The sequence below is a fragment of the Asparagus officinalis genome, chromosome 4 (genome assembly GCF_001876935.1).
Source record: "Asparagus officinalis chromosome 4, Aspof.V1, whole genome shotgun sequence".
In the NCBI taxonomy this organism is placed as follows: Eukaryota; Viridiplantae; Streptophyta; class Magnoliopsida; order Asparagales; family Asparagaceae; genus Asparagus; species Asparagus officinalis.
In genome coordinates this window covers 66,671,367-66,685,387 of record NC_033797.1, presented here as the reverse complement: position 1 = coordinate 66,685,387, position 14,021 = coordinate 66,671,367, and the positions used below count along the sequence as shown (strand labels likewise).

The window sequence follows — 14,021 nt, the reverse complement described above, 5'->3', positions numbered from 1 at the left end:
GTCGGGAGGATGTATAGTAATTCATGCTTTACAATGACTTCAAAAATCATATCCAAAAAATTGAATTTACATCCATATATTGATCTTGTACTAGTCTAGTAAAGTGTGTCTCAAGAGCCAAAGTTTCTACATATTTCTCTGACATCTTAACTTCACAATCTGGGTTCTATCAATATTCCTGTCAATGGTTCTATAATAGCAATAAGCATACGATTAAAAAAAAGAAGTTGAAAAGAACTGGCCATAATAATAACCTCTTGGAATGATTTTTAGAATCAAGCATTAGCATACACAACAATAACAAACTTGAAAATAATCTAACCTTGTTAATAATGTTATGACACCAGCTATTTAGCTGAAAAGAGACAAGAAGCAAAACATGAAAATAAATAAATCTGTAATCTGCAAGTGAATACTTACTGTAAATCGTTAATACGAAATAGTTTTAAAATACGCTGTGTCTTTCTCACAGCTGTCTTATGCATTCAGTTAACTTTTCTCTTAAGGATGAGGTTAGAGCTTGGAAAGAAATGTAAGCAAAAGAGTGAACAAACACAAGGAAATCAGACAATCAGAGTAGTAAATACTAAATAGACCATTCTGTAAATATGCAAAATATGTTTTCTTTGAAGATGCAGGAACAACCAACCAACTGGAACAGAAGAGGAACAAGGGCACAACAGCAAAGAAAAAGAAAGCATAACTGCTTGGATGTTGGGACTATTAAGTAAGTGCCCGCAAGAATCAATTCATAGACACGTGTCGCTTAACATAACTTTTGCTTTTCTTTTTCTGAATTGAAAAAAATTAGTTTAGAATGGTTCATTGTTTGTCTCACATCTCAAGTTTAGAAGACAGTCTTTCTTAATTTAAAAAAAAGCCAATTAACACCTTTTTCCTTTGAAAACAAATGCTCCTTAGCTAACAGTGCTCAGGACCAGTATGAGCAAGAAAACTTCAACATGTTGAAACTTTTGAAATTATTTTTCACAACTAGAATATCACAGATCTAGGATGAAACTGAAAAACATGAAAACTTTAGGATGACAGAATATATTAAAACATGAAAACTTTAGGATGAGAATATATTAAAACATGAAAACTTTAGGATGAGAATATATTAAAACATGAAAACTTTAGGGTGACAAATAATATATTAAATATGATCGTGTCTATTCTATGCACATACTGCATAGAAACCATCAGCCAGGACTCTTTTAAGGGGCTTCAGCCATAGGTAGCTTAATTCAATGGGATGCTAGGCTACTCATAAGGACCTCAGCCAGGACTCTTTTAAGGGGCTTCAGCCATAGGTAGCTTAATTCAATGGGATGCTAGGCTACTCATAAGGACCTCAGTCATCCAGCATGCTCCATCAAGTATAGAAATCTCAACTGACAACTATTACGTCACAAATTATCTCATCATCTGCCTATTCAACTACTCCTTACCATGTCAAATCAATAAAAAACAATCTGTAATAGGAAATGGAAGGGGATGAAAATACCTGTCTAAGCTTCTATCACCAAAATAACCACTTTGAAATCCACGCTTGTCATTTGAGGGCTTAGCCCAAGCATCCGTCATGCCACCACGTGATCGAGGTCTCTCCATAAACTCTGAACTTCTGGATTCTTCAGAAACACCTGACCGTGAATTAGGTCGTGCATCCAACAGTGCACCAATCCTGCCTCCTCCTGAACCAGGCCTCATATTGCCAACAGTTTTTTGGCCAAACCTAACCTTGTCATCCAACTGATGTATCAAAATCTCTAGTTCCCTCTCTTTTTGAAGTATTTGCTCATGCAAACCGCCGAATTTATCCGCAGAAACTTGTGCAGCCTCGCTCTTCAGATCCGCTTCCTGGGATTTTAGATGATCGATTTCTTTTTTGAGCATCTTTTCTTCATCTGTTTCCGGTCTGAAAATATTGAATAATGCAAATTTAAAACAAAATGGAAGATGTGTTACAGAACTTTGACGAAGTATACAGCAGAGACAATATAGCTGAGTCTGCTTTGCTTAGAGAGAAAATGGCCTGTGCCACCTATTATATTGGTAAGATGGCTGACTGGCAAGGCAAACAGTAAGGTGAGGATGCAAAATATACCAAAAAAATCGATGGTACATGGAAAAGAGAATCTTGATCAATCATGCAAAACTTTCAAGCCCAATGTAAACAAGAACAGCGCAACGCTTCATTTATTGCATAGTGTAAGAGATAGCTGATAGGCAAACAGAAAACCATTTGTAATATGATTGAAGGTGTCTCATTCTCAGTATGAGCATTCCCTAATTATCAAATAAAAGTTTTCAAAGTTGTTTGATTTATGGTGGAAGGACAATTAACACAAAGAATTGTTCCACAATTAAATCAAGTGATATGCAAGGACCAGCTATCAATTGATATGATACATTCCTTCAGTTTTGCGGCTAATGGAATCCATATAGAAAAAGTATGCAACAGTCGACCTTCACATTAAAGGAAAACTCATCGACCAATTCCCTGTTTACTTTTTAAAAGTGCAATAACAAGTCCAATGAGCATCTACAATCAAGCAAGAAGACTAAATACCAAAATGTGCAAGTCGTTAATATGTACTCATTAAAAAATACTTTTGTAGGCCGATAAATCTCTTTCATCTCAAACATGGGCCCATATATGTACCCTGGCACAAAGATGGACGAATAGAAATAGAACAGGACACTTCAAAAAATTTTGCAAACAGGGACACTATTGTCTAACAGAAACAATAAGTCTAGTATACATTGGTAACAGGAATTCCCGCATGAAAGTACAAGCTCAATGGTACACAAGTCAACTGGGAATCCTACTAACAAAACACATGACCACTGATTAGGAGTTATACTACAAATGGTGACAATCAGTTACAGGCCCCTACAAGAAACAATAATTGGTAAACAATTGCTTCATAAGTTATATATACATATACATTATATACATGTATCATAAATAACACAGAACTCCTTTAACAACTGTATAAGTAACTTATACACCAATAAAATGCCTGTGGTACAAAATCTTGGCACCAGTCTCTTAAGTTTATGGTGAAGTAAATGCTTTTTAAGAAATCAACAAGTACTTACTGAATGAGAAATATAGTTTTAACTGTATGGAGAACAGTAAAGAGGCATTTGGTGATGGTCCAATTGTCTGTACAAGACCCATAGTAAACAACAAGGATTAACCAATATGTTATATACAGCATATACAGAATTTGTCAGTGCAAACATTCCAAAATTTATTAACAGGACAACCAAAAAACCATGTTCATTGCAGCTGTATTCATAGCAATAGCTACCACATCATTGTCAAAGTATATCATTCATGAGTTCATTAAGACCAAGTGCAATGGCTAACAATTGGGACAATTATTTGGTGCAATGGCTAAGCAAGTGGATAGGCAAATGAAAAGTAGGGGAGAGAAAAGGCAAAATTTGCCTACCGGTTAAATTTCACCAAGGGCCCCGCGTGTCAGAAGATGGTTGAGTGATGTGGAGGAAAGATAAAGTGAAAAACTTTTGAAAAACTAGTTGTTGTGGAGTTGAAAGGCAATTGGAAAAGGCAAGTGATGTGGAGGGAGAATAAAGTGAGGTGGAAGGAGAGAGAAAGGCAATATTTGCCTTGCCATTGGAGATGGTCTAAGTATAAGAGATAAATCTTATAATATAAATCAAAGTATAATTCAATAAAAATATCACTTGTGTGCTGTAGAAAAATAAGGAAAATGTGTTTCTAAAACTCTCAAGTGGATTTCTAAGAAATAAAGAGTGCAGACTCTATCAGAACACCCCCATACAATGAGGTCATCTATACCAGGCACAAGTGGTTGGGGGTTAGTTTGAGTATTTTAGCTCTTCTATCCATAGTGCAATCCACCCCATTCCTAGAGGGGTGGTTTTGATAGGATCCTTATCTAGAAACAAACATTACGAAAATGGTTTCTCATTCCGGTTTACATATCTAATTCATTTACGAATTACAACCCAAGCTAGTTAATCTATAAAATAAGGTAGGCCAACTCCAAAACCATTAATAAGCAATTTCCTTAATGCTCGACTTGAGAAATGAGAACATCTCATGTAAGCAGACATTTTCACTCTTTTGGCATAACAGTTTTTATCACAGCCAATCTCTTAAAGAAAATTCGCCGATCTTTTATATGAACAAAAGGATAAATCTTTCGCATATAGAAATAGAAATATATTTATATTCTTGTCTAGCCTGCTTCAACCACTTTTTCATTATCAAATCATGGTAAATTTCCATTCACAATCAAAAGCAATAAATACAATCAAAGGGCATTCAAGCAAAAATTTAAATGTCGAAGCAAAATCCATGTATGGTTATGGATTTTTGTGCATTTCTCTTATATATGTTGCCAAACAACCTAGAGATTCGTATAAATAAGTTTTGATGTTCGTCCTACTGAAAGATAAGCTTCAACAGTCAATAAGCTTCACCAAGTCTTGCAAGAAGGCATTAATAATCAATTGCAAAACACGACTGTGATCCACACTCAGAGATTCCTAATAAAATATAGGGGTTTTTTGTCTTTAAACCCAAATGTTTACCCAAATTTTGTTTAAACCCAAGTACTTTTATTGGTACCTTTAGACCCATTCATCTTTGTGTATTTATCTTTAACCCCAAATTCTATAATTCATTACATACTTATGTGGTTCCCTCAAAACCTTTTTAAAAAAAAACCAAGTTTACACCTCTCTCTTTTTCTCATTTATTAATTCTCTCTCACATCCTTCACTCTCTTATGTTCTTCTTCAACTCCCATAAACCCATTAAATACTCTTTCAACTCCCTTAATGCTTAAAGTTTAAATACTAAATTTTAGTGGGATTCATGTCTTTTGATATTTTAAGATACTAGTACGGCAATGCACATGCACTCATTGTCATGTTTATATGCAGGCCATAAGTGCACATATTGCAATGATAATTTTCTTTAGGTACAAACTACCCATAATTCATCATTGGAGTATATCAACTAACCTAATCCAAATAAGCACAAACAATTAAATAATGTCATGAATTACCCCCTACTTGCTATATCACGCTTCGATATTATCTCAATCTATTCTATAAAACTATTTCAGAATTATAATTCATACGAGTTAAGGTCGATAATGAAACTAAGACCTTAAATCATCATTACCTTCATCTTACGAGAACTTGGTTACTATTCTACTACATGGGAATGGCTCTGTTGAGTTGGAAGATGTAGCAACTGAGCGCTACTTTGTCAAATGACTGTTGGAAGAAGTTATCGATAATGTAGTTGCAGAAGATGTAAGTCTTAGTTGCAGCACGAGATGAGGAAGTTTTTAGGAGTGCGACACTTGATTTTCTACCTTTTGTAGAAAGAAGGAATAAGAAGAATTATTGGATTCTTAAGAAGGCTGAGGAATCCTCTTAAGATGATCATGCTTCTACCGTAATTTCTCTTGAAGGCACATATTCACATCGCCATTTCTGACATCAATAAATTTTCTGAAGGTTTACAGATCTCATATTTGGGGAGTTATTATCGTACTTGTTCCTAAAGGAACAAATTTATTTCCTACAAGTCTATAGAAGAACAATTATTTACGACTATTTTGGTACAATACAAGACGATAGGTGAGGAGACTGTCGCCTTCATGATTTCTGATGACACTTTGTGCAGGTTAACATATGTAACGCATTTGCTGATGCTTCAAAGAAATCTCATCTCCCTAGGATCGCAAGATTTGAAAGTTTGTCACTCAACCCGATCATGAGATGGAGTCTTAAGGATACACAAACATGTATTAATTGTTATTGTTGGTAGGAAGGTTAATTAGGAACTTTATATGCTTTAAGGAAGCTCAGTTATGCAACAGTAGAGCCTAATTAATGCTCTAATTCGTCAATGTTGATGATTGCATATGGGGATCATGATCAACCTTCATTGGACTTTCGTGCGGAAGGTTCTTTTTTTATTTTTATTTAAAGTCGAGCTCAATCTAGATATGATGATTCTGTCAAAACTGATGATTCTATCAAAAAAAGTGAGGACCATTTTCTAGTGCAAATATATATATATATATATGATTAATGGGTATTCTTAACAAGGAGGGGATTTTCCTCCTTGATAATGATGTGACACAATCCCCACCATGTGAAGGAGAGAGAATAAAGTAGGAGAGAATTTCACATGGTAAAAAAAATAGATTGCCCGATCAACTGATGCATGATTTAGAGGCTCTGAACATATTATTTTTAGCTCACAAACTTTAATGTGCATATCCACTTAGATGATCTATCAAAGGTAGATAGGAAGTTACTCATTAATATGCACACAACACGAGGTATACCAATAAAATTTACACTTTGTAGTCAGTAACATGTATATTTGCTATTTCATGTCTTTTGACGTTAATTAAAAATAAATGTCTAGCAATTGCACAAATAGTTAGAAATGAAAAAACATCCTTTATTAAATTTCAATAAATCTGCAACTTTTTTATGTTAGTTTTCGTTCCTGGCCTATAAATTTGCAACTTGTAGCTAGTAAATTGTATATTTGCTATTTCACGTTATTTGACACTAAGAATTGTTATGTTTCATGAATACATTTGATTATTTAAAAGTGATTGGGGACATGATGGCGCCGAAGTGGTCTAATGTATCATGAAGATTTTCAGGGCTAGAGGTATGATGTCGTCTGCCAAGAATTAAATGCTGAGGTGATCTCTCCTCCACTCGCCGACCAATAGCTGTAAAGTAGGTGCTGACACAGCTGCTAAGCCATACTTATTTGTCGTCATCCTGTGCTCGGCCGAAGTGATCGTTCTACACTTTCAGCACCACTATAAATAGAGGTATTATTCTCAACATAAATGGGAGAATTTTTTGAGGGATTTTCTAGGTTATTCTAAGCTATATTTGATAATTATACCGTACTACACTAAAGAACTCACGGAGTTCTTCATTTTCCCACTCAAGTTCATCAACTGACTTGATCGTCGGAGGAACAACGAGTGAACCAGTCCCAGTTCTCTCACGAGTTGCTACTTGTGCAGACTGAAGCTACTCAACTCAAAATTAGATATTCGGAGAAGTGAGCGGCCCCCTAATCAACCTCACCCCCACCATATATTTGACTGTTTGATTATTTAACATCAACAAATACCTAGAATATCTTCTTCTTCAGATATTAAAAATGCTTGTCTAGTTTTTTAAACATAAATATTTGCAAGAAAAAAAACTTAAGAAAACTTGTAACAATGTCTGCAATATAAAAATGTAATTCAATTAAAAACTTAGGATCTTTACATGGGCCAAATATGATAGGATCTTTGTGCGGGCGAATTGTAGCTTTGTTATAATATAGCTTCTATAGTGTCACCTAGGCCCAAGTACATCACATTGGTAGGTTGGGCTCAGATGAATTTTGCCCAATTATACTAAATTGCTAAAAAAATTGTTGTACTTCAATAAAAATAAAATAAAGCAGAATGCATCTAAGTATCGAGAAGTATTATGGGTTCTAAATTTTCAAATCACAAATTCCATAAAGAAAAAAATTTCAAATCATAAAAAATTGCATACAAATTAAAATCTAATTTAAAATGCAATCTAAATTGTTGCATACTCATTTTTTTCAACCACAAAGAAAAACCAATAGGAGTTTGTACAAAACTAAAAAGATTAAAGCGAGGGATTACATTTTTCTCTCATTTGTTTGTTCATTTCTAATGTTGTCATTTCTCATAAATTGTTATAGAAAATTCCTATACTCATGCATTACTCAAACAGAGTGGGAAATAAAATCTTATTATTGGTTTTATTTCAATACAAGTAGAATACAATAATTAAGAAGATAAATGTTCAACAAAAGCTAGATACATCCGTCACAAAAGGAAGCTAGACGCATGTTTTCAGACATCACATAATAATCTGAGAAATCTTCACTCCGCACAAAACTGACTTGAACAATAAATAGCAAGCGATACTCCTCGCTTCTTGATGATAAGACATACATTTATATTAGAAATGAATAGTTCAATCACAGTCTTCAAAAGAGTACAAAATCAATCAAATAACTTGAGAAAATTACCATGTATCGCCGGAGTATACATGGAGGTCTCGGAGGTGAACTCCGACTCTTGTTTCAACAATCTGACAGAGGGCGGTGTTCGGGGATGGCAAGGAAGATATATGAGAAAGATATATTTGGGGATGATACAATTTTCATAGTATGTATAGTGATAAGGAAGGAGGCTATGCGTGTGATGGGAATTTGAAGAGATTTAATAAGGAATAATAGGATTTAAGAGAGTAATAGGGACTAAGATTAAGAAGTTAGAAGGATAGAAATTGAGAGGTAGAAATGAGAAATAAATGCTGACAGAATGAAAGGGGAGCTAGTTGAAAAAAGTTTTAATGTCTCACATAAAAAAAATTAAAATCCATTCAAGCTCACAAGAGAATCCAAAATGAAAAGCTTTGGTTGTCCTCTCTCATTGCTCTCCTATACCTAGATCTGATTTGTATAGTAACTGCTTACATGCATGCATAATGCTTGCAAAGATTTTATTATTCATCATAGTGAAATCAATTCTTTCTCTAGCATTTTGCTTGGATGCATTGTTCCGTTTCAACCTATCACCCATATTTAGATCTCCTAAATAATTACTCATTTATTAGTATTATATGAGATGGATATCAATGTGTTCAATCATGTATGTGTGGATGTATGGATGTTTGAAGGGTTAATTATCACATTTATATCGAGTACCCATGCATTCATGTATGTATGTATGGATGTGTTAAAGGACATTTTGAGGGGAAATGTTTTAACATGCCAATCCATTTTTATAATAGTATAAGATAAGATAATTTCTCTCAATTCCTCAACTTCTAGTATTGTAGCATAAATCCACAAGCATTTGGGCCAATTATTGCATTAATTTATTATTTTATTCAACATAATTTTTATATTACTATTCATGATTTCTCATGATTGTTTATTACAATTAATAAGAATTAATAATACTAAAAAATCAAAATATTGATTTTAATTTCAGAATCTTGATTTTGATTTTATCATTCTAAGTTTAATTTGTTGTGAGACCAAATTTCATATTAAAATTTGCTTTAAGTTGAGTATCTTGATAAAATTTGCACATTTCATTTTCTTTTTTGATAAAGAGAGATGGATGATGGATTGTGCTGTGCTTTAATGGATTTTAGGAAAAAAACCACTTCTTTAATTCAATGTCAATGGGAATCACAATGATTTAGTGGTTATGGTGCAAAGTATAATTGCTTGTGGTGCAAGCATAATGTGATTGACTTACAAAGTTCCATACACAGAAGAAGTTTTTGTGTGTGTATGTGACGATGATGATGTCTTGATGTCCTAATGTAATCTGATTGATGTGTCTAGTCTAATTGTGCTTGGTCTAATTATCTATTAATGTGTTTTCCTACTATACTTTTATTAATACTTGCTACACTTGTGTTTTATCCCACAACACTTCCAAAAATATTTGCTATACTTTTAGTAATATATGTTATACTTTCAAAAATATTTACTATACTAGTATACCTGCTTTACTTCTAGAAATATATGCTATATTTTTAACAAAACCTACTACATTTTTGTTTTATCCTGCTATACTTTCGGAAATAACTACTAGTGTTTTTTCCCGCTATACTTTCAATGATATAGTTTTGAAAATACTTGCTACAGTTTCAAAAATACATGCTATACTTTTATCAATACTTGTTATACTTCAAGAAATGCATGCTACACTTTCAAATTACCTGCTATACTTTTCAAATTTGCACCACAACCACTAGATCATTATAATTCCCCTTGGCATTCATTTTAATGAAGCGATTATTTCCTCTAAAATCCATCAATGTACAATAATTTATCATCCATCTCTATCTGTTATAAAGGAAAACTAAATATGCAAGTTTATCAAAGATAGTCAACTTAACATAAATTTAAAAATGAAATTCGGTCTCACAACAAAGTCAACTTAACATAAATTTAAAAATAAAATTTGGTCTCACAACAAATCAAAATCAATTATGAAATTAAAATCAATTTTCTGAAAATAAAATCAACATTTTGATTTTTTAGTATTATTAATTATAATAAACAATCATGAGGTATCATGAATAAACATGTGAAAAATTATGATGGAGAAAATGACAAATTAATGTTATAGTTGTTCCAAATGCTTATGTGGATTTATGCTAAAATTAGAAGTCAAAGAATTGGAAGAATCTATAATATAGAATACCAAAAAAGAGATGAATGCCACTAAATATTAGTGTTTAAACTTTAGACATTAATGGAATGACGAAATATTTAATGGATTTATAAGAGTTGAAGAAGGAAGTAAGAAAGTAAAAAAGGTGAGAGAGAGAATTAATAGAGAAAAAGATAAGGGTAAAATTGTATTTTTTTTTAAGTTTTATTGGGGGACCACATAATTATGTAGTGTATTTGAGAATTTGGGAATAAAGATAAATACACAAATATGATTGGATCTAAAAGTACAAAGAAAAACATTTGGGTTTAAACACAAATATGAGTAACCTTTGGGTCTAAAGACAAACCCCTAAAATATAACCTATTAGTCCAGGATACCCATGTCCACTTGAGTAGCTTTTTTTGTCTAAACTATATGCCAGTTATCTAGGGATAGTCAATAGGCAGACAAATACTTTGTCAATCTCCCTTATTAAATTTCAGTACATTTCTTTCTGAAAGATTTCTCAGTTGCTTCTTGAAGCATTCCCCAGAACTTACATTCGAACATGTTTACCAACTCTTTTTTAAACATTCAAGTATCTGACACCAAGCCATCGATGTTTTCCTTACCATATCAATCAGCTTTGTCAACTCTACTTCCTAAATTTTCACCAACACATTTATCACTACGTTCTTATTTAATTACCACGCAACCATTTTTAATATTATCATTACAAATGCATTCAACAAATTTGCATGAGTTATACTTATTCCCCAAAGTTCTAAGCAATATAAAATTGTCCTTATTACAGTTCACAAAATTTCCAATATACAAAGCATTCTCCCAAAACACGTCAGATGCATATATTATGTTCCCACAACAGCATTAGTCATCGGTCATCACAAGCTGCAAAGTAACACATTTTGATCTCTCTTTTTGTATCTAAAAAAAAACTTAGCATTTGTAGTCCTTCATGTTATTTATTTAAGCCTGTAATGCAATTCCATTCAGTTCTCGCTTTTTTAAGCCTTTTACAAGTGACTTTGAATGTGATTCCTTAGAGACTACTTAGCTATGTAAACTGCATTCCAGTTTAGGAGAACTTATTAGACATATGAGCTTAAACTGAAAGTAGGTTAAACTACACCCACCAATTGGCCATCTAGGCTTCGCCCAGTGCGTCTCAAGGCAAATCAAATTTCTTCCCTAAGATAAAGATAAAGTGGATTCCCTCGGCATCATCAAAAGCCCTGACATATGTGAAAGCGTGAATAACGAAAGGAAGATACATGACTTTATTACTGAATGCATGCGAGAAACTTAGTTATTCTGGTCTGATGCATAGTCCAGATGCAAATCTAGAATCTATGGATAAATGAGACATATAGAACAAAATATTTTTGCACTTTAGCAACTAAATGCACCGAGTTAAGAGGACGGAGACCTGTCAACACCACGATGCTCCAGCTCCAAATCAATTTTCCTCCAATCCTTTCCCTTTGCTTGCAACAAAAGCTCTCTCGGCTTCGCATCTCCAAATGGGTTCACCTTCGGCCTAGCCCTAACTCCTTCACCCACCTGCGACGCTGGAGTCTCCGCCCTATTCGACTGAGCACTTGAAGGCCTACTAGAATGTGAGCTCGTTGGCCTACTTATTGACTTGGCTTCAATCTCTAAGTCAATCTTCTTCCAATCCAATCCCTTTTCCGTCAACACCTCCTCTCTGGGCCGGGCTGCCCCAAATGGGCTGGGCCGGGTCTGACTCTTCATAGCCTCATCCACTCTTCCTACATCCTTTTTTGGTGGGTCAAGCACCAATCTCCTCCTCTCTCCATTACTGGTGCTGGGTACTCTTTCTCCTCTAACCCATCTATCTGAATCCGAAGCCGGATTGAAAGAGCTCCTAAACCCGGATCCGAAACTCTGCACGGGCTTCTTGCCCGCAGCCCAATTGTCAACCTCATCAGCCCTCGACCCACCACCAAGAGACCCATATCGATCTTGCCCGCGCCCACGATCCATCGGCGCAAACTGCTCTTGCAACGGCCCAATTATCACGCTCATCGGCCCGAGACGGTAGATCCATATCCGAAACCCTAGACTGCGGCCCTCCCGCCTCTGCTCATCATTCAAACCCCCCTCCTCCGCCTCTCCTCGGCCCGCCCGGCCGCCTCCGCCGTAGGAGGAGAACCCCCGTCGACCGAACTCGAGCTCCTCCTGCGCGCGCTCACGTGGCCCAGTTGGAGTCGGAGGACGCTCGTCAAAATGAGGATCGGCGACGAATTGAGTGAGGGGGATTGGGACGGGCTTTTTCTTCTTGGGCTTGGATTGCGAAGCCTCCTTCAGAGAGGGGAAGCTCTGTGGGTTTTGTGTTTGGGCTTGGGCCGAGGCGGCGAGCTCTCGTTCCTCTGCCTCGGCCTGCTCGGCTTCGAGGGCCCAGGCGCCGACGCCGCCCCAGGGCTTTGACATCGCTAGGGATTAGTTAGGGTTAGGGTTTAGGGGAGCCAGGGATGAGAGGGAGCGCAGAGGGGAGAAGACTCTGGAGAATGAGAATGAGAGAGCATCGAAGGGGAGATCCCTTCTTGTACGTTGAAGTTGGAGATGACAAGGAAAAATAATAGTGTAAAAAGAAAAAGGAGGGGTAAAATAGAGAGAGAGGATGTTGTGTTTTTATTGGTTTGAGGATTATTTAAGTGTTTTTTTCCGATATTGGTCCTCCCCTCAGATGTTTCACATTTTAAATCAGTCCCTCCAATCAATGAAATTGCTATCGGATCCCTCAATTCTTAAATTCTTCTAAACTTATCCCCTCACGTCATTGAAATTGCTGTTAGGTCCATCAATTCTCAACTTATGCTGAGATTATCCCACTCCAATCGAGACTAGAAAATAGCAATTGAAGGGACTGATTATTTGAATTAAATTATGGGAATTGATGGAACTGATGGTTCACAAACAATAGTATATTTTACTTGGTACTCCCTACTATGGCTACTTCTACTCTTGATTGGAGAGACCAACTTCAAAATAAGTTACGAATTGCTGGATTTAATAGCAATTACAAAGATTTAGGGTCTAATTCAAATCAATTTAAAATTTAAGGAGCCTAATAATAATTTCCATAACCGAGGGGCTGCTGTTAAAATATGAAGCATGTAAGGGACTAATATGAAAAGAGTTCGTTATTTTGTTGGGTAGGTCTCGTGGGAGACATTGTGTATTTTAAGTTTTACAATTTTAACAATATTACTTTCAAGAATTGGATTTTAAAAAGTAGGGTCTTTTTTATTTATGATATAAGACCGCCACATCTTCTGTGTTTCTGTCTTAGATTCCTAAGTATCGGTATTTCTAAATAAGTCCTCCAAATTCTTTAAATTATTTGTTGTTAGTTATGCAAAGACAACAAAGCAAATAATTACAACTGGGATTGTAGTTGTGACTGTCTTTTATAATTTGCAATTACAGTTTCATTTGCCTTTTTTTTTTTACAAATCAAACAGTTCATTGATGTCTTTGTGCTTCTGGAGGATTTTTTTTAACACCTCGAACTATGTTATATTCACAATTTAAAGCTATTTGATTTTGTGGAGGCTTTTCTCGAAGTTGTTTTTTATTTCCAATTCTGTGGTTTTGACTCTTTTGGGCTTCTCGAGATTTACAATATTCTTACTTGTCGTTTATTGCTTATTGCAGCGGTTTTAAATGTTTTGTACTCTTTGAGGAATGCGCACAACGTGTCATCTA

General features: G+C 35.1%; 1 protein-coding gene across 1 annotated transcript in view; it reads right to left on the bottom strand.

Moving 5' to 3' along the window:
- Nucleotides 1-12,911, bottom strand: part of LOC109837629 (eukaryotic translation initiation factor 4B2-like) — a 14,336-nt gene extending 1,425 nt beyond the window's left edge. The window contains exons 1-2 of the mRNA XM_020405949.1: nt 11,719-12,911; nt 1,508-1,921 (exon numbers count right to left, since the gene is read on the bottom strand). Of these exons, the coding sequence (XP_020261538.1) occupies nt 1,508-1,921; nt 11,719-12,743 (1,439 nt within the window). The 5' untranslated portion in view covers nt 12,744-12,911. The remainder of the gene's footprint in view (nt 1-1,507; nt 1,922-11,718) is intronic.